General features: G+C 43.6%; 1 protein-coding gene across 1 annotated transcript in view; it reads left to right on the forward strand.

Moving 5' to 3' along the window:
• Positions 1–20351, forward strand: part of LOC112131959 (uncharacterized) — a 55141-nt gene that overhangs the window by 5141 nt on the left and 29649 nt on the right. The window contains exons 3-5 of the mRNA XM_063713812.1: positions 74–784; positions 4094–4263; positions 9798–9908. Coding sequence (XP_063569882.1) covers positions 74–784; positions 4094–4263; positions 9798–9908 — 992 coding nt within the window. The remainder of the gene's footprint in view (positions 1–73; positions 785–4093; positions 4264–9797; positions 9909–20351) is intronic.

Raw genomic sequence — 20351 nt, forward strand, 5'->3', positions numbered from 1 at the left:
TTGAGCAGAGGCGTGTATTAAGCCGGGATTTGAACACCCTCCCTCTGGCTGCGGAACCTGTGCCATCCTGCAGGAAACGAACCCATCCCGGGACCTGGAACGCCAGGAGGACTCCGCAGGATGCGCGGCGTGTGCGTGGAACCTGGTATTCTGCAAGCCTGGACTTCTGAGCTTGGCGCGCGGCTGCAGGGATTCGCCGGGACTCGCGCCGAGGACCGCGCCCGGGATCCTGCAGGGGTGGGAAGGAGGCGCGGGCTCCTTGCTTCCGCCGCAGGGGGGCGCTGCCGGGCTCCCCGGCACTAGCGCTACTGGCGGCCCCGGCGGCCGGGCGTGCCGCCTGCAAGATGTCCGTGCGCCGCGGCCGGCGGCCGGCGCGGCCGGGGACCCGCCTCTCCTGGCTGCTGTGCCGCAGCGCCCTGCTGTCCCCGGGCGCGGGCTACGTGATCGTAAGCTCCGTGTCCTGGGCCGTCACCAACGAGGTGCACAGGAGCTGGACAGCGCCTCCACTGAGGAGGCTATGCCCGCGCTGCAGGAGGATTCGGGCAGCATCTGGCAGCAAAGCTTCCCCGCCTCGGCTCATAAGGAGGACGCGCACCTGCGGCCCCGGGCGGGCGCCGCCCGCGCCAGGCCGCCCCCCGCGCCGCCCGGGGTGTTCTCCTACCGGCGCGAGGGCGGCCAGGCGGCCGGTGCGCCCCGGGGCTCTAGACTGCGCGCCGCCACCGCCCGCTCCCTGGCCCACGCCAGCGTCTGGGGCTGCCTGGCCACCGTGTCCGCCCACGAGAAGGTAAGCGCCCGGCGGGGAGCGCGAGGGTGCCTGGCATTCAGGCGGCGGCAGGGGGACGGGGACTGGGACGTGCTCGCGACCGCTCGGGACTGGGATCCGGGTCCACCAGACGTGCCCGGTGCGCTGGACGGGACCCTGGGCACTGTACATAATGGAAGGCGATGGTGCCTCCGTGAGCCTGGCGAAGTCGGGGGAGGGTCGGAGAGGGACATGAATAACCAGGCTTCCTGCCAGGTAGGGTTGAGTACCGAATCCCCACCTTGAGGTGGCCAGGCAGAGAGACGGACACCTAACCAGCGTCTGACCGAGACCTGGACCAAAGCAGCCACAGAGCCTTTGGAATCGCAGAGTAGGCGGGAACAGCCCTTCCCAGCGCAGGGCACAAACCCATAGACCTGAACTCCCCATCACCTTCTGACCTGGAGCTGAAGCGGGGATGGGGAGAGAGACAGCACCAGGGCTGCGATGGAAATCTGCATTTAAGAAAATGGAGTTCAAGATTTTTTCTGGAAAGGAGGCTTATTATGCAAAGTGTGTAAATGCTGGAATGAGCTATTCGCTGCACTTTTAATTGTTCAGTTCGCAAATGCTTTACTCACCTGTTAGACATGATTCCACCTAGAATGACATGGATAAGTAATGCAGATGTAACTTCCATGCCTCCAGAAGGCTTTTGGGGGTTTTAAGAGAGATGAAAGAGCTACAGGGCAGTAATGTGAACTCCTCTTTACTTCCTGCAAAAAAAGAAATAATCTTTTATAGAAGGCATAGGACATTGGCCAGGTTCTTGCCCCAGCTCTGGGTCTCACCAAGACTGTGGCCAAGTCACTGGCTTCTCCACTTTGCTTTCCTCGTCTATAAAATTAGGTTTAGTTTTTAAGGTCCTTTTTTGCTTAAAAACTACCTAAATGGCAACTTTATTTCGAGTTTGGCAATGGTCTTAACCTCTTAAGTGTCAAATGCAGATCCAGTTGGATATTCTCAACATCCAGATGATTTTTCACAACTGTATCTTGCACTCCTAAGACACATCTTAAAAAGACATAAAGGTTAAAGATGACACTGATCTTAGTTGAAAACACAAATCTTTTCAAGAAATTAAATAAAGTCTAGTGCCAATGTATTAGAGATATTTTGACTTTCAACATTCCTTCTCTTAGCTTTGTTAGGAGTTCCTCTTTCTAATCCTTATTGACATTTGATTTAAACAATAAATTCAGAAAGCATTTACACAATGTACTGCCATGTACGCAAAGCATGACTCTGGGCAGCTATGACAAACTGAAAAATGGGATATATGAACAAAGTTATGTTACCATTTTGGAAGATTTCTTAACATTTCATGTTCCTGAAAAATTAAAGCCCTGCCTTTTATAATTCTACACACCATTATCATGCAACATTTCAAGGACAAAGACAACCCCTGAATTCTGAGCTAAGTAACAACAAGGTGCACTTTGTTAGGGATAAAATCGTGGAAAATTGGGATGCTTGACTGGCATGATTTGGGAAAACCTCAGCACTAAATATTTTTGTTTGCCTGGCGTCGTGGCTCACACCTGTAATCCCAGCACTTTGGGAGGCCGAGGCGGGCAGATCACTTGAGGTCAGGAGTTCAAGACCAGCTTGGCTAACATGGTGAAACCCTGTCTCTACTAAAAACACAAAAATAGCCAGGCGTGGTGGCATGCACCTGTAATCCCAGCAACTTGGGAGGCTAAGGCACAAGAATCGCTTAACCCAGGAGATGGAGGCTGCAGTGAGCCAAAATCGTGCCACGAATGCCAGCCTGGGCAACAGAGTGAGACTGTGTCTCAAAAAAAAAAATACTAATAAAATAAATAAATAAATAAATATTTTTGTTTATATCTGCAGTCACAGAAACATGATATACCACCTGTCTTAGTCCATCTGTATTACTGTAAACAAATACCTGAGGCTGGGTAATTTATAAAGAAAAGAGGTGTATTTGGCTCACAGTTCTGCATGCTGTTCAGAAAGCATGGCGCAGCCTCTGCTTCTGGGGAGGCCTCAGACTGCTTCCACTCATGGTGGAAGGTGTGGAGCCGGTGTGTGCAGTGATCACATGGCAACAAAGAAAGCAAGAGAGAGGGGAAGGTGCCAGGCTCTTATTTTTATTTATTTATTTTATAGATGGGGTCTGGCTCTGTCACCCAGGCTGGAATGCGGTGGTGCGATCATAGCTCACTGCTGCCTCAAACTCCTGGGCTCAAGCAACCCTGCTGCCTCAGCCTTTCGAGTAACTGGGACTACAGATGTGTGCCACCATGCCAATCTAATTTTTTTAAAAACTTTTTGTAGAGATGGGGGTCTCACCATCTTGCCCACGCTGATCCTGAACTGTTGGGCTCCCAAAGTGCTAGGATTACAGGGTGAGTCCCCACGCCCAGTTGGCACCAGGCTTTTTTAAGCCTTCTCTCAGGGGAACTCTCAAGGAAACTAACAGAGGGACCATTCACTCAGTACCTCGAGGAGGGCACCAAGCCATTCATGAGGGATCCACCCCCATGACCCAAACCCTTCCCACTTGTCCTCCCCTCCAACACCGGGGATCAGAATTTCACATGAGATTTGGAGGGACGGATATCCAAACTATAGCACCACCCTTCTCCCACCCTAGTGGGTGATCATGAAGAAAAATTGGCATGTCATGTTTCTGTGGCTTCCTTTATGCAAAAAGGGTAACAAATCAGTTTCTCATAACTTGCTGAGTCATACAATGAAATATTATTGATTACAATAAAAATGCAGCTAATAAATGGGAAAGTGATGTAGCCCTAAAAGAAATTATAATAGAAAGTTCCTGAAGTCCGAAGAGCAGGCAAGACGTTAAAGACTTAAACATCCTCCCTAAAGTTGCTCAAAATTTGGGACAGGCAATTAACCTTGGGAGTTAAGGCAGTGGGGCTGTAACAGGCAGCTTGTGGAAAAGGCTTAGCGCCAGCCCCCCATAAATGTCACTGTCCCTCCCCAAAAGAACATGAAATTTAACAAAGTGAGTATATTTGCCATGCACAGGCAGCTTCAAGGAGAATCCTTTCACCACCCCTTCCAAACAGGATGCCACTGCTAAGTATCTCCTATGGAGAAATTCTACAGCCATCACGGAGTGAATTGGGCAGACTGGGGATCACCTCACCTTGATTTACTACCTGTCAGAGCCACTGTGATGCTATGATCCCCCCTCATCCCTGGTGTTGTATTTCCTAGCCAGAGGCAGAAGCTAAGCTTCCAGATCAAGTCGAGCCACAGCTCTGCACTGAAAAAGCCTCTTTTGGTGTTTGTTAGATCCAAGGACTGCCATTTGGGAACTGCCTGCCCATCAGTGATGGCCCCTTCAACAATAGCACTGGGATTCCTTTCTTCTACACGACAGCCAAGGACCCCGTGGTGGCTGATCTGATGAAGAACCCCATGGCCTCGCTGATGCTGCCAGAATCAGAAGGGGAGTTCTGCAGGTAGAAGATGGTTTGCCCTCACTCGCACGAGTCCTGGGAAGTTTTTGACAGAGAGTTGGGGGTGGGTTTCTCTCTGGGTCACATGACTTTAACAGAACTCTGAGATGCACATTGATGTTCACCCTTGAAATCAGATAAATTAGAATTCCACCACTCACCAAGCAGTGTGATTTGTAGCAAGTTAGTTGATCTTTGGGAGCCTCAGTTTCTTCATCCGTAAAATGGGAATAATCATCTTTGCCTCCGAGGGTTATTGCAAGTGTAGGAAATAGGTGCAAAATGCTTTGTGCAACACTGGCAGGAGTCCAGACAGCTCCTGTTGTTATGGAAAAGGGCGAGGGTGGGAGTGAGGGTTGGTAAAGGAAGAGCCAGTAGTTCATCTCCCTAGCACAGGGTCATGGAACACACAGTCTATATATTGTCTTTCCAATTTATTTCTATCCTGTCCCCAGAGATGTGTGCAATAAGGAGCCAGCATTTTTTAATTCACTTTTTCAAAAGCTCTCTGAAAGAAAACACTTCCAAAGACATTTAAGCACTAACAGAACATTGATGCAGTCCCCTTTATCTGAATTCAAAATGCAAATCCCCAGCTCCTCTCCCTTCCAAGGGGTTGGGGCTGGAGCTGGAGCTGAAAGTTGCAGCCTTCTTATTGCATGGTTGATTCTCCAGCAGCCACCCCCACACCTGTCACATTAGCCTACAAAAGACACTTACCACTTCAGAGAGTCCAAGAGTTTTAGGAGTCCTGTGCCAGGAGATGGGGGCAGAGACCAAGAATAGATTTATTATGAAAAGTCACAATATCACAGGCAGTTTCTTTAAAAACTAAGCATTCACTTACCATACAACTCAGCAATTTTACTGTTGACCATTTATCCCAGAGAAATAAAAATATATTCAATACAGAAATTTCTATAGTTTTATTCACAGTGCCACAAATTGGAAGGAAAGTACTTAAATGCCCTTCAGCGGGTGAACAGTGAAACAAACTATGCATCCATGTCATGGAATACTACTTGGCAGTAAACAAGAGCAAACTGTGGACACGTGGAGCAACTTGGATTGGTCTCAGGGCATTGTGCTGAATGAAAAGCCTTACGATGTCACATGAACGATTCCATTTGGTAACATTCTTTAAATAACAGAATCATATAAATGAAAAACACATGAGTGGTTGCCAGAGGTTAGGAGTGTTGGAGTGTGCAGAGGTATGTGATGGTCAGAGATAACATGAAAGAGAAGTCTGTGGTGATGGAATAGTCCTGTAACTTGATAGAGGCTGTTGTTACAGGAAGCTGCCCGTGTGATGAAATGACAGAGACCCTCACACACGCATTGTTGCAATGTCAGATTCCTGGTTTTGCTCCTGTACTGTAGTCACGTAAGATGTGAGCACTGGGGAGACTGTGAGGGAGAATTCTGAGCAGAAGGCTTATGTGGCTTCCTGCCTCCTACCATGCCACCCCCACCAGATGCATTAAATTTCTGGTCTGAGTCAGCCTGCCTCTGTCCTCATCCATCTGTCTGTCTGTCTCTTTCTTTCCCTCCCTCCCTGCCTCCTCACTGTTTCACATGGTCATTGTAAAGAAGAAACCTAAAAAATTCGGAAATGTAGATAAATTGAAAGGAAAAATTTTAAACCATGAGGTTGTTCCTTTCTTATTTAAATATGGTGGTTCCCTTGTTTCGTCAGCCACAGGCTTTGGGCCTGGGCAGGATCTGTAGCCCACAGCCTTTGAGTTCTTGACCTATCCTCTGAGATTTTTAGGGTTCAAAGTAGAAAGACTTGGTCCCCTGCTTCCAGTCCTATCTGGTACCCACTCCCTAATCTTTTCTGGCTAACCATTGTGCTTCCCAGTAATTATGTTTACCATTTTCTCACATAGGGATTAACAACATAGGCTCTGGACTCAGAGTGCCTAGGTTTAAAACTTGACTCCACCACCTCCTTAGTAGTTATTCAGTCTCTTCGTGCCTCAGTTTCTTCATTTGTAACTAACACCTATCTCAGAAGCCATGGGAAGGATTAAGGGATGTGATAGGAAGCACTCACTGACTCTTGGATATCATTATTTATGGTTGTTAGTTGGTGTCTCTGCTGCATTTTCTTTATCGCTCCTGGTTCCGTGACTGTCCATCAGTGTGCCTTGTGCTTGTTCTGTAGATTTTATTTCACAGTCTCTTGGTTTTGGTGGGTGGCACACGGCCCTGAGAGGACGGGGACATGAGAAAGATTCTGAGCCCTTTAGTTGTCTCTAGTGCTACATCATGATTGTCATCATTGCTGTAAACCAAAAAGTATCTGAGACAAGTCTTATTCAATTTAGAAGGTGTATTTTGCCAAAGTTAATGACGCACCCATGACACAGCCTCAGGAGGTCCTGACAACATGCGCCCCGGGGTGGTCGGGGTACACGTTGCTTTGATATATTTCAGGGAGACATGAGACATCAATCAATATATGTAAGATGTACATTGGTTCGGTCCAGTAAGGCGGAACAATTCAAAGTAGGGGGTTTCCAGGCCAGAAGTAGATAAGAGACAAAAAGTTGGCATTCTTTTGAGTCCTTGATCAGCCTTCCAATGAATACACAATTGTGTCTGGCTCAGTGAACCTACATTTTTACATGAACAATAGGGTAGAGGAAGCAATCAGTTATGCATTTGTCTCAGGTGAGCCTCAAAGGGATGACTTTGAGTTGTGTCTGTCCTTTATCCATAAGGAGTTTTCTTGTGGGTGAATGATGAGGGAGGGATGTAGGTTGTTATCTTTGTAGCTATCTTATTTAGCAATAAAACAGGAGGCAAATTTGCCTGACGTAGTTTCCAGCTTTATTCTGTTTCTGTCTTTTGCTTTCCTCCCCCCCTGCAACTTTTGGGCATGTATTTGTAGTCATCAGAGATTGAAATTCAAGTGTTTGTCCTATGTAGAATTGGTCCTTTTGCATAACTGCTAAAATTATGAAAATTAAATGAATACACCCCATACTTAATACAATTTTGTGGTCATGTACTTCACTTACTCTGTAGACTCACTCACTCACCTCATTTTTTAAACACCATATGGTATACATTTCTTTCATTTTTTTTAAATGGATTTAAAGGGAAGAATTCTAATCTCGTAATAGACCCTGGAAAGCATTTTAAAGAATTTTTGTCTGATTAACTGTAGCTTTTAAAATCCTGATTTTTGGTTTCCTTGCCACATCATTTAATTGATAAATTATAAGTGTTGTTTGATATTTTTTAAAATGCATATGTTCTAAGTTATGTATTAAATTATTTCAACATGGCCAGGCATGGTGGCTCACGCCTATAATCCCGGCACTTTAGGAAGCCAGAGCGGAAGGATTGCCTGAGCCCAGGATTTTGAGACCAGCCTGGACAACATGCCTAGACCCCATCCGTCAAAAAAAATAAACAAATTAGCCAGGCGTGGTGGCCCATACCTATAGTCCCAGCTACTCAGGAGGCTGAGGCTGCTGCAGTGAGCCATGACTGCCACTGCACTCCAGCTTGGGCAACAGAGTGAGACTCTGTCTCAAAAAAAAAAAATCTTTCAGCATGTTTCATATCTAAGCAAAGTCCATCTGATTTACGTAAGACATCTTCTTCTGTGATGTTCAAATATGCATTCATACAATACCCATATGCTCCTGTTTATGAATTCATTTCCTCAGTGTCTTCAAACACTTTTTTTATTCCTGATTTTTATGAGAAGTATTTCAATCTTTGAAATTCTCTTAAATTACTAGCATGATTGTTCCAGTTTTCCCTCATAGTTACCATTGTGTTTGGAGCTCTAAAAATATTTTGTTTCAGTTTACATGTTTCCTTCTATAAAGAGGAATTAAATGTAAATGTAAGATTAAAACAATGAAGCCGGGCATGGTGGCTCACGCCTGTGATCCCAGCACTTTGAGATGCCAAGGCAGCAGATCACTTGAGATCAGCCTGGGCAACATGGTGAAACCCCGTCTCTACTAAAAATACAAAAAAATTAGCCAGGCATGGTGGCGGGTGCCTGTAATCCCAGCTACTCCTGAGGCCGAGACAGGAGAATCGCTTGAGCCTGAGAGGCAGAGGTTGCAGTGAGCCGAGATCGTGCCACTGCATTCCACCCTGGGCGACAGAGTGAGACTCTGTCTCAAAAAAAATAATATAAAAAAGATTAAAACTGGAAAGCTTGCTAAGGTAGTCTGTCTGAAAACAGGAATAATTTTTTTTCTTTTATCAAAAAAATGGCAGTTTTAATAGCTTTTGCTGTAAGATGACCTTGGGAGAAAAGCCGTAAAATAATTCCCAGTGTGGTGTTTTAAAATAGAAGATTTTTCGTTTTAAATATGTGTTTAGGAATTTCCTTTGTTACTAACATTGTCCTTTAAAATGATCTTGAAGCAAAGTCTAGTTTAATATAATGTTTAAATGCAGTAAAAATATCAGCAGATTTTATAATTTTTGTCATAGATAGCAATATACCACTAGATTTATTTCACAAATGCTATCTGAATATAATTTCACAGACAATGAACAAGTTACCACGTTGTATATTTACTCAATTCAAAATTAAACACTGTGGATTTCAACAGTAATAAGCTCCTGTGGTTACCTGTTGGAAATGCATTACAGATGGTCAGGAGGCTATCTGAAAAGTTGTCTTCTCCAGGACCATTTTGAAAATAAATTAATAATGTGTATTGCTCTAGCTTTTGAAAAGAATAGTTGAGTTCTTCAAATAGCTACCGCTTACAATACAACCACAGGTGATCTGGTTACATTTATGTTAAGAGTGATTAAAAACTTTCTTCCAACCTTTCTGTCAGATAACCAAAATAACCCCTTATAATTTAAAATTAATTAAACCTCATGGCTACCTAATTTAAAGTACTAAGTAAGATCATGTTGCCTCCAATAAAGAAATCATTCACATTATAAAAATATGATTCTTTCCTTTAGATAAATTTATCTTTAAGGTATTCTACAATGTGATTACCATCCTAGGCAATACGGCAGGACCCTGTCTCTACAAAAAAAATTTTTAAGTTAGCCAGGCATAGTAGTATGCACCTGTGTCCCAGCTGTTGAGGAGGCTGAGGTGGGAAGGATGGCTTGAGTCCAGGAGTTAGAGGCTGCAGCGAGCTGTCATCACCACTGCACTCCAGCCTGGGTGACAGTCGAGGCTCTGTTTCCAAAAAAAAAAAAAAAAAAGTGATTGACTGTATTTAAGTAAATTATATTTACATTAGATTTCCTGTTTACTTAGTACTGAATAAAATGTAATCTACAGTCTATGTTACACAGATGGATGTATAGAACAAATTTACAAGGACTTTTTTTTCAAATGATACTAAATTTTTATATATATATCACAATAAGAATTGAGGTTAGAATTATGGTTTTTTACTAACATGAATATACTATCATCACCTAGTGGCCTTCGTTTAGTTCGGTACAATTACTTCACATCATTTATATATCTTTGTTGAATATGTTTCCACTAATTTCTTGTTTTTTATAATTATTATCTTTAGGAATAAGTTTGTGGAGTCCGACATGAAGCCAGTCTGTAAGAAGTGCTATGAGAAATTTCCATTGGAGCTGAAGAAAAGACTTAAGAAACTAGCTGAGACCTTAGGAAGGAAGTAAGTTCCTTTATTTTTTCTTTTCTATGCAAGATAAGAGATTACCAACATTACTTGTCTTGATCTACCCATATTTAAAGCTATATCTCAAAGCAGTTGAGAGAGAAGAGGACCTGTATGAATGGTTTTATGTCATTTTTTTAATTAAAAAAGAAAAATTCATATAATCGTGTTTAAAACACAGATGAAGTCAGTATTTGCCTTTGTTAACCCTTATCCATTTGTTGACATGTAGAATGTTTACAAAAAAAAAAAGACGTGGTTAAATGTTAAATTTTAATTAAGGCCCCCAAAATTAAATATGACTTTTTAAAATGAAAGGAGCCACCTTTTACATGACTCAGGTGAAAAAACAGTATAAACATTAATTTACTTTGTATTCAAAAGAAAATTCCAACTGCTGTTGGGGAAGGACACAGAAAAGAAAAATAACCACCCAAGAAAAACAAAAACAAGAAAAACAAATCTTATACAATCTTTAGTATATTTATCAAACTAGTAGCTATAAAGTGAATATGCACATTGCTAAGACAGAAAACAAGTGTAATTCAGAACTACTTGATTTTTTTTTAGTTAAATGCAATAATTATTATGCTTAGTTTTATAACCTGCTCTCCTTGTGAATTCTTCCTTCAAATGATTACTTAACACAGTAGTAATAGCTAGCTAGTAGGATGTCTTTTAAATTTTTGTGCAAAAAAATTTATACCAGGTATTTGGAAATATACTTTACAATATTGGAAAATGAAGTATTTTTAATGTATTACAGCAATTATGTTTCTAAGCTTAATGTTAAGCATGTAGTCTTAGAATAGGACATGAAATTAAATTGTATGTAGCTTGGAATGTATTGCTTCAGAAAACTGAATGTGTATGTCGGTCATATTGCCCTTATAACCATGCTAATATCTATGCTTTATACATACTCAAACTTGCCTTGCCTTAAAAAAATACATACTACATACTTAAATCAGAAATTCTAGCCATCTCACAGAATACCAAGTAAAACTAAGTGCATTGAGATCTGAGATTGGGAAACCCAGATTCATTTACCACAGCTGTAATTATGTTTTTAGAAACTCTATTCTCCTCTTTTTGGGGAAATCCATTGAAGTTAATTTCTGTTATCTTATTAGAAGAAAATGATGTTGATATGTTTCAGATTTTCCATTTCAAATCTGATAATTAATTGGATTTATTTACTATAAGTAGGAGGTATAAATGACACTCTTAAATTGGAAGGAGGGCTGTTTTAGTGTCTGTTTTAGGTCAAAATTAGTGATTCTATTTTTATCAAAAGTTTTACCCTGAAGTTTCAGGACCACTCTTCCTTAATAAACTTGTTAATGGAAAGCAAGTTTTATGAACATTTAAAAATGTTGCTGCTGCTTTGTTACTTAAAAAGAAAGTTGCCAAGAGAGACTTCTTAGGGAAAGTATTTTTTTTTCCAAAAATTGCTGAAATATGGTTTTGCCATTTTTAAAAAGTCTCAGATTATTACCACTCTGCCATTAGATATTTGTATGCCTGCATTTTTAAAAATTCTGTGCATGTACTTTATAGACTACATTCTATTTTTGTTTTCAGATACCCTACAACCAATTTTTTTAGTAATCTTTTAGAATTAAAATTATCATAAATGATTGAAAATAATAATCACGTAGTTTAAGATTGTATGTGTTCAGTAGTTTAAAACAATCTTTGCATTTGACAGTAAGAATCAAAGTCCCTTCAGTGTGCCTTTGTCAGCTAATATGTGACCAGCAATGACAACCTTGGGAGTATTTATTAAATATTATACTATGAATATAGGCAACATAGGACAGGGTTTGCGGTATAGAGTCTTGATGCTAAATTCTCATATACCTCTACACGAGAAATATGGAGGAGAAAAACAAGCATTTACATATATTCTTCATCACTTTGAAGATGCATGGCCTGAACTCGACTGCTTGTGTTTGTTTACATATCAGGCATAGCCAGACATCTCCTGTAGCCAGAGGTTCCATTGCTGTCTTTGCTCAGTCCTCTTTTAAAATATGAATTAGTGGACAGGCGCGGTGGCTCACACCTGTAATCCCAGCACTTTGGGAGGTCGAGGCAGGTGGATCACGAGGTCAGGAGATCAAGATCATCCTGGCTAACACCGAAACCCCATCTCTACTGCAAAAAAATTAGCCGGGCGTGGTGGCGGGCACCTGTAGTCCCAGCTACTCAGGAGGCTGAGGCAGGAGAATGGCGGGAACCTGGGAGGCAGAGCTTGCAGTGAGCCAAGATTGCGCCACTGCACTCCAGCCTGAGCAACAGAGCAAGGCTCCATCTCAAAAAAAATAAAAATAAAAAATAAAAATAAACTATGAATGAGTATTTTCTAGAAATTCAACTTGCTAAGCCTGTAATACTTAAGGGTAGTTTATCTAGATACAGTACTTTCTTCCCTGATAAGTAGTATCATTGGAGCCCTTAGGTATAGGAGAAGAGGAAGAAGTTTAAAAAGTGTACCTGGGCTGGGTGTGGTGACTGACTCCTGTAATCCCAGCACTTTGGGAGGCTGAGGGGGGCAGATCATGAGGTCAGGAGATCGAGACTTTCCTGGCTAACACGGTGAAACCCCATCTCTACTAAAAATACAAAAAAACATTAGCCAGGCGTGGTGGTGGGCACCTGTAGTCCCAGCTACTCAGGAGGCTGAGGCAGGAGAATGGCTTGAACCCAGGAGACGGATCTTGGCAGTAAGCCGAGATCGTGCCACTGCACTCCAGCCTGGGCGACAGAGCAAGACTCCGTCTCAAAAAAAAAAAAAAAAAGTGTTTAAGTGGATTAAAAGAGAAACTTGGTCTAGTTCATAATATTTTTAATAGGGCTTTCCCTGGCTGCTGGAAAACTTAGGCCAGTAAGCATCTCTTTGTTTAAAGTCCTACAAGACAATTAGAAATAATTCATTGTTCATGCCAAAATTCTAAGTACTGTTTTTCTTAGCAAGTGTAATATAATCGGGAAAAATGGGTACAAGTAAAACATTCTTTGGATCATACTCAAAGCCTTATTAGCACTGCACCTGAGTAATAGGTCATTTCGCCTCACTCATTTGCCAAAGTAGCCATTTCTAAGTTAAGGAAGTTTTTAGGTAGGCTCATAGCCTTGTGTTTCATTTTAGATTGTAAGCTCAATGGCAGGGATACTATATCGATAATTATGTTTTCATACAGCAACCATCACAGTATATTCTTGGTGCTTAATAAATGTTAATAATTGTTAACGATGACCTGTTGTATATTGTTTAATTTGAATGGTATATATGTGAAATACATATGAAAATTGAAGTATTCATGAATATATAATAGAAACAAGTAAATGAATAAAACGACCTGGTTACTATAGATAAGCCAAATTTTGAACCATTTAGAACAATGGTGTAGTCTTCCCTCTATTCAATGTAAATGCTGGGGGTTTTTTTATTATTCTTATTCTTAAGAAAGGAGATAACAGGCCAGGCACAGTGGCTCACACCTGTAATCCCAGCACTTTGGGAGGCCGAGGCCAGTGGATCACTTGAGGTCAGGAGTTTGAGACCAGCCTGGCCAACACAGTGAAACCTCATCTCTACTAAAGATACAAAAATTAGTAGGGCGTGGTGGTGTGCACCTGTAGTCCCAGCTACTTGGGAGGCTGAGGCAGTAGAATCACTTGAATCCAGGAGGCAGAGGTTTCAGTGAGCTGAGATTGTGCCATTGCACTCCAGCCTGGGTGACAGAGTAAGAAAGACTCCATCTCAAAAAAAAAAAAAAAGAAAGGAGATATACAGCTTAATAAACAATTCAGCAAGCCCTGAGTCACTGTGCGCAGTGTGTTGGGAAGTCCGCATCCACCTTAAATGTAGAGAATACTGGGGACTCTGTCTGAGTCTTGCATTCCATTTCCTTCCCTGTGGAGGTGAGACAGGTCATTACATCTCCCTGTGGGAAGTGTTGGATGGGGTGAGCACAGAGCATGCTAGACCATAGTGGCAGGAGCCCAGGGAGGGGAGGAGAGGGGAGGCTTCCTAGAGGAGCTGGATCTTGAGAGATGAACAGAAGTTGGCCAGGCAGGGAAGGAGGATAGGGAGTGGGCATCCCAGGCCACGGCAGAAGGACTGCTTGAGCCCAGGAGTTCCAAGACAAGCCTGGGCAACATAGCAAGACCCCAGTTCTACAAAAATTAAAAACTAGGCAGGTGTGGTGGTGAGACCCCGTCTCCACAAAAAATCAAAAAGTTAGGCATGGTGGCACATGCCTATGGCGACCAGCTACTCTGGAGGCTGAGGATGGCTTGAGCCCAGGTCAAGGCTGCAGTGAGCTATGATCGCACTGCTGCACTCCAGCCTGGGTGACAGCGAGACCCTGTCTGAAAAAAAAAATTAAAAAAATCTACTTGGGAAATACTTATAATAGTAAAAGCAGGATCTAAAATACTATACATGATCATAAGTATGTGCAAAATGGTCTTTTGAAAAGATGGAGGGAATATATCGAAATGTTATGGAAATGGTTTTTAAATTTTTTGTTTGGAGTTTTTTTTTTTTGTAGAGAAAGGGGACTCTTCAGATGGTGTTTTCAGCTTGCCAAAATTCTATAATAATAGGAAATGGTAACTTTATTTTTTGAACGTGCTCTGTTAAATCAAATGCATAGGCTACAATATTGTTTTCATAATTTTTTGGCAAAATTTTCCCCACAGATGGAGCCATGCTGAGCTTTAGCTGCTTTTAAGCAGCTCCTGTCTTAATTATCACAAATTCTAACTTAGTAGAGTTAAAAGTAAAGCCTTCACTCTAATGAGCCAGTCACCCTGCCTGGTAAAATTTTAGATCTCAGAAGCCATTTACCCTTGCAATAAAAATTAGTGACATTCTGGCCAGGCGAGATGGCTCACACCTGTAATCCCAGCACTTTGGGAGGCCGAGGCAGGCAGATCACCTGAGGTCGGGAATTCGAGACTAGCCTGACCAACACGGAGAAACCCTGTTTCTACTAAAAATACAAAATTAGCCAGGCATGGTGGCACATGCCTGTAATCCCAGCTATTTGGGAGGTTGAGTCAGGAGAATCGCTTGAACCCGGGAGGCGGAGATTGCAGAGAGCCGAGATCGCACTCGATCTGGCTGCACTCCAGCCTGGGCAACAAGAGTGAAACTCTGTCTCAAAAAAAAAAAGAACAACTAGAGCAGTGGTCCCTAAGTGAAGCTTCTTCTGTATTTACATCCTCTCCTTATCACTTGCATCACCATCTGCCTCCTGTCAAATCATCGGGGGCATCAGATTCTTATAGGGGTACAAACCCTATTGTGAACTGTGCATGTGAGGGATCTAGGTTGGGTGCTCCTTATGAGAATCTGATGCCTGATGATCTGTCACTGTCTCCCATCACCCTCAGACGGGACCATCTAGTTGTGGGAAAACAAGCTCAGGACCCCCACAGATTCTACCTTATAGTGAGTTGTGTAATTATTATATATTACAATGTAATAATAGAAGGAAAGTACACAATAAAGGTAATATGCTTGAATCATCCTGAAACCATCTCCACCACCACCAACTGTGGAAAAATTGCTTTCCATGAAACTGGTCCATGGTGCCAAAAAGGTTGAGGACCACAAAAAAAAGAAGTGCATCAGAGGCCAGGCACGGTGGCTCACACCTGTAGTCCCAGCCCTTTGGGAGGCCTAGGCAGGCAGATGGCTTGAGTCCAGGAGTTCAAAACCAGCCTGAGCAACACAACGAAACCCCATCTCTACTAAAAATACAAAAAATTAGCCAGGTGTGGTAGCATGCACCTGTAGTCCCAGCTACTCGGGAGGCTGAGGCGGAAGAATCCCCTGAGCCCAGGACGTCGAGGCTGCAGTGACCCATGATCATACCACTGTACTCCAGCCTGGGTGACAAAGTGAGACCTTTCTAAAAAAAAAGAAAAAGCATCAGCATATAATGTGGTAAGAATCAATGTTAGAAATATGAATGGGAGGCCAGGCATGGTAGCTCATGCCTGTAATCCCAGCACTTTGAGAGGCCGAGGCAGGCAGATCATCTGAGATCAGGAGTTCAAGACCAGCCTCACCAACATGGTGAAATCCCGTCTCTACTAAAAATACAAAAATTAGTTGGGTGTGGTGGTGGGTGCCTGTAGTCTCAACTACTCAGGAGGCTGAGGCAAGAGAATCGCTTGAAACCAGGAGGCAGAGGTTGCAGTGAGCTGCAATTGCACCAGTGCACTCCAGCCTGGGTGACAGAGCGAGACTCCATCTCAAAAAAAAAAATATATATATATATATATATGAATGGGATACAGAGATTGCTCAGAGAGACTGGGTGATTGTAGGGCATCTGCAAAGATTTCCCAAAGGTGGTGATGGCTGCACTGGGGTTTGAAGACATGGAAGCAGCTTTCCAGAGGGAGAAAGGGGAAAGGGCGGAGGGTGGGGCGGGCGGGTGAGTGGGCTTTTTAGGCAAAGAGACCCACCTGTAAGAAGAGCCTGGTGTGATAAGAGAATGGTGAGAATTCCCATTTAGTTGAGGTTAAGCTCTGGTGCGAAAGATGAAGTTGGAGATGGGTGGCTAACATGGACCTATGCCTAGCACAGCACCTGACATGGCAGAGGCAGTCAATAAATATCTGCTGATTGATTCATTGTCAGACATTGGTTGGCTTTTGGGATACTGACAACACAGTGTCTTGTCAGCTAAGAATCAGATCCTGGATGGTGGGGGTTTCATCAAAGCCATTCTACCATACAGAGTCCTGCCAAGCCTCTCCAGGCAAGAGCTCTTTATCCCACCGTACTACTGCAACCACAAAAAAGGGAATAATACAAGGAAAGATAGGACATAATAGATGATTGATGCCAGAGGAACGGGATAGTTTTGTGATAGGAACTCAAAGGATAGAAAAAGCGAACACTCTGTAATAGAGTGGTCAAGGAAGTTTTCCCAAAGGGGCAGGACTTGAGCTTGGCTTTGAACAATAAGGGAAAAAAGTGAAGGGAAAACCCACAGAAGGGGAGAAATTAGCTGCAAACTATCTATCTGATAAGGGATTAATAACCAAAAGATAGGGTGCGCGCTGTGGCTTACGCCTATATTCCCAGCACTTTGGGAGGCTGAGGTGGGCAGATCAAAGGTCAGGAGTTCAAGACCAGCCTGGCCAACATGGGGAAAACCCGTCTCTACTAAAAATACAAAAATTACCCAGACGTGGTGGTACGCGCCTGTAATCCCAGCTACTCGGGAGGCTGAGGCAGGAGAATCGCTTGAACTCAGGAGGCGGAGGTTGCAGTGAGCCAAGATTGTGCCATTGCACACCAGCCTAGGCAATAAAGTGAGACTCCATCTCAAAATATAATAATAATAATAATAAGGGGAAAACTCAGAGATGGAATTACATGCACCAGGTGTAGTGTGAGCAAAGGATTAACTTCCTGATACATTCTTGTTTCCCATATAGCTATCAAGGTCATCTTTTAGTAATGAATTAAGTTCTTTTCCAACTCAAAATTTGTCGGCATCTTTACCCAAATATCCAGATCTGATACTCTAGGCTTGGGCTAATATAGTGGGGTGCAGGAGGCTTAGGTTAAGGTTTAAAGTTCCAAGGGCTGAACCGGAATAAACGGTGTATTTATCAAGGGAAGAGCAAGGCAAAACCAACAAGTCCAAAACATGGAGGCCTCAACCGAGGTGAGGGGAAAAGTTAGGGAGCCTTAGGAAAGCTCTGAGGAGGGACCCCAATTAGGGGGACAGTAGTTAGGGTATGAGGTTTGTGAGATCAGGACTAGAATTGCTGCAAGAGACCCTATGATTGGGTGGCAGCAGCACCTTGTGGAGATAAGCCTGCTTCCTCAGCCTCTTCCTCTTGTCAGAACCCTTTGCCTCTCCCTACACACACACGCACACACACATGCATGCACCATGCTACAGAAACCTTTCTCAGTCTTGACATTCTCTCAAATTATGTGTTGGTCTTCCCTTCATCTTCAGATTCTTTAAAGAGTAATCAAAGTTCCCACTTCTAGCACGATGAAGTGAGGAGGTCAACAAATCTTTCCAAAAGGTAGCTGGACAAACCATTTAGCATTCTGTAATTTTACCAAAGGCACAGCACAAATGGAGACGTGTTTAAGAATGAAAGCTGGCCGGGCATGGTGGCTCACGCCTGTAACCCCAGCACTTTGGGAGGCTGAAGCAGAAGGACCACTTGAGCTCAGGAGTTCAAAAACAGCCTGGCCAACGTGGTGAGACCCCCGTCTCTACAAAAAAATATCAAAAAAGGCATGGTGGTGCACACTTGTGGTCCCAGCTACATGGGAGCCTAAGGCGGGAGAATCATTTGAGCCCAGGAGATTGAGGATGCAGTGAGCTGTGATCACACCACTGCACTCCAACCTGAGCAACAGAGTGAGACAGACCCTGTCTCAAAAGAAAAAAAAAGGAATTAAAGTGAGCCTTGGATAAGACCAGCCTGTGTCCGTGGCATCTTTGCCCAGGCTGCTACCCCCATTTACCCCAGCTGTTGATAACACACACAGTGGCCCCCAGCAGGGCAGCCTGTGGAAATAAGCTCCCCTGCCACCTCGCTGCAGGAGCTAGAGGCAAGAGTGAGGAAGGTTTTAATTTGCAGCATGGCTAGTTAAGGTGGTCATATCAGTGACCAGGAGGAAGAAAGGCCACTGACTCCTAGCCTGAGGCTCTGGGCCTTTGGAGACAAGCAAATGACCTGCAGATTAGTCAGGGATGTAAGAGGGAGCTCCAGGAGGTGGGAGAGCCAGAGGGAGCTTAGTAAACTCCACACTACCCAAATGGACTGAAGGCTCATAGCTGGCAGAGATTAGAGCAAGCCCAAGCCATGTCCATATGCCCAGGGCACACAGCCTGTGTCTGTGCCGGTGCCAGTGTTAGGAAGTAAAAGCCAGAACACCCTTGCAAATGGCCCGGGCAAACGGCCCGGGGCAATCTATGTGCCATCGCACATAGATCCAGCAGCAGATGGTGGAAGCCATATTGGCTTTAACTGATGTTTGACTGACAAACTATGCAGACAAGAAGCAACCTCTAGGAAGCCAGTCTGAAAAATTAAGGCAAACAAATGCCAACAATAAAACTGAGCAATGACCTGAGTGAGTGCACACTGTGGAGGAGACAGGCTTCCTGCATGGAGTCCAGCCGGGAGACAGTACGGAATGCATGGAGCAGCTATTGGAAGACATTGAAAACTAAATAGTTGCAGGCAGCTTTCCCAAGAAGACCAGAACTTGAAGTACCACCAAACCAGTGGTGAGATAACCATGTTTCCCCTATGGTATCCTCTGACTAACCTGGCAGTGGGCACCAGGGTGTAGATAGAAAGAGCTCCAGAAGATGCTCTCTCTTTCTGGCTCAAGTAACAGGAAAAGGGTCTCCTAACATGCCGAGGGAATCCAGAAGTTCATTCCTCCCCATTTTTCTTTTCCCTGTTCTCTCATACCTCAGCCCACAAGCAGTCCCACCGTGGCACTAGCACCAGCCCCAAGAGGAGCCCAGGAGCCAAGATGCAGGAGGAACCTTCTCCAATTGACAGAGCTGTGGTCCCAAGAGGGCAGAAACAATCCATGTTGCTTCTCTTCCAATTCAGTCCTCCCACTGCTTGGCTTCAGATGTAGAAATGCATGGTAGAGCCGGATAATGAAAGCCTGTTTTCTGCTTGGAAGACTAAAAAGAGAAGCCTCAGCAAATGAAAGCAACAGGGTAATTACTGAGAGAGAGTTAACCAGTGAAGCAACCCCATTAACTTGTCTACAAACCCCAGGGCTCATTCTTGAGCTGCTCCTGCATAGATCTGGTCCTGTTCAACACACCAAAGATTGACAGCTGAACTGAGAGACCATCACCCACAGACACAACTGGCCACTGGGTAGTGCACAAGTCAGACAGAACTGAATAGTCCTGTGAAGATTTTGGACACTGAACTGACTTTGGAACCAGACTGCAGAATGGAGGGGTGGGAACTTGTGGCTTGAACCTAATCAGGTAGATTGCCTGGCCAAAATGAAAATACCTCTAATCTCCATAGGATTTAATTTCATTCAATGATTTTTTTTTTTTTTTAGTAAATTTGCAATGTTTTACAGCCATCCCCAAAATCTAATTCCAAAATATCTCTATCACCCCAACGAGAGACTCCATTCACGTTGGCAGTCACATGCACTCCCAGATTTCCCCTCCGCCCAGCCCTTGGCAATCACTAGTCTACTTTCTGTGTCTTTGAGTTTGCCTACTCTGGATATTTCATATACATTAAATGATATACAAGGTTTTGTGATTGGCTCCTTTCATTTAGAATAATGTTTTCAAGGCTGATTCATGTTGTAGTATGCATTGGTACTTCATTATTTTTTATGCAAAGGTAATATTCTATTGTATGGCTATACCACATTTT

This window comes from Pongo abelii, chromosome 12, assembly GCF_028885655.2.
Source record: "Pongo abelii isolate AG06213 chromosome 12, NHGRI_mPonAbe1-v2.0_pri, whole genome shotgun sequence".
Taxonomy (NCBI): Eukaryota; Metazoa; Chordata; class Mammalia; order Primates; family Hominidae; genus Pongo; species Pongo abelii.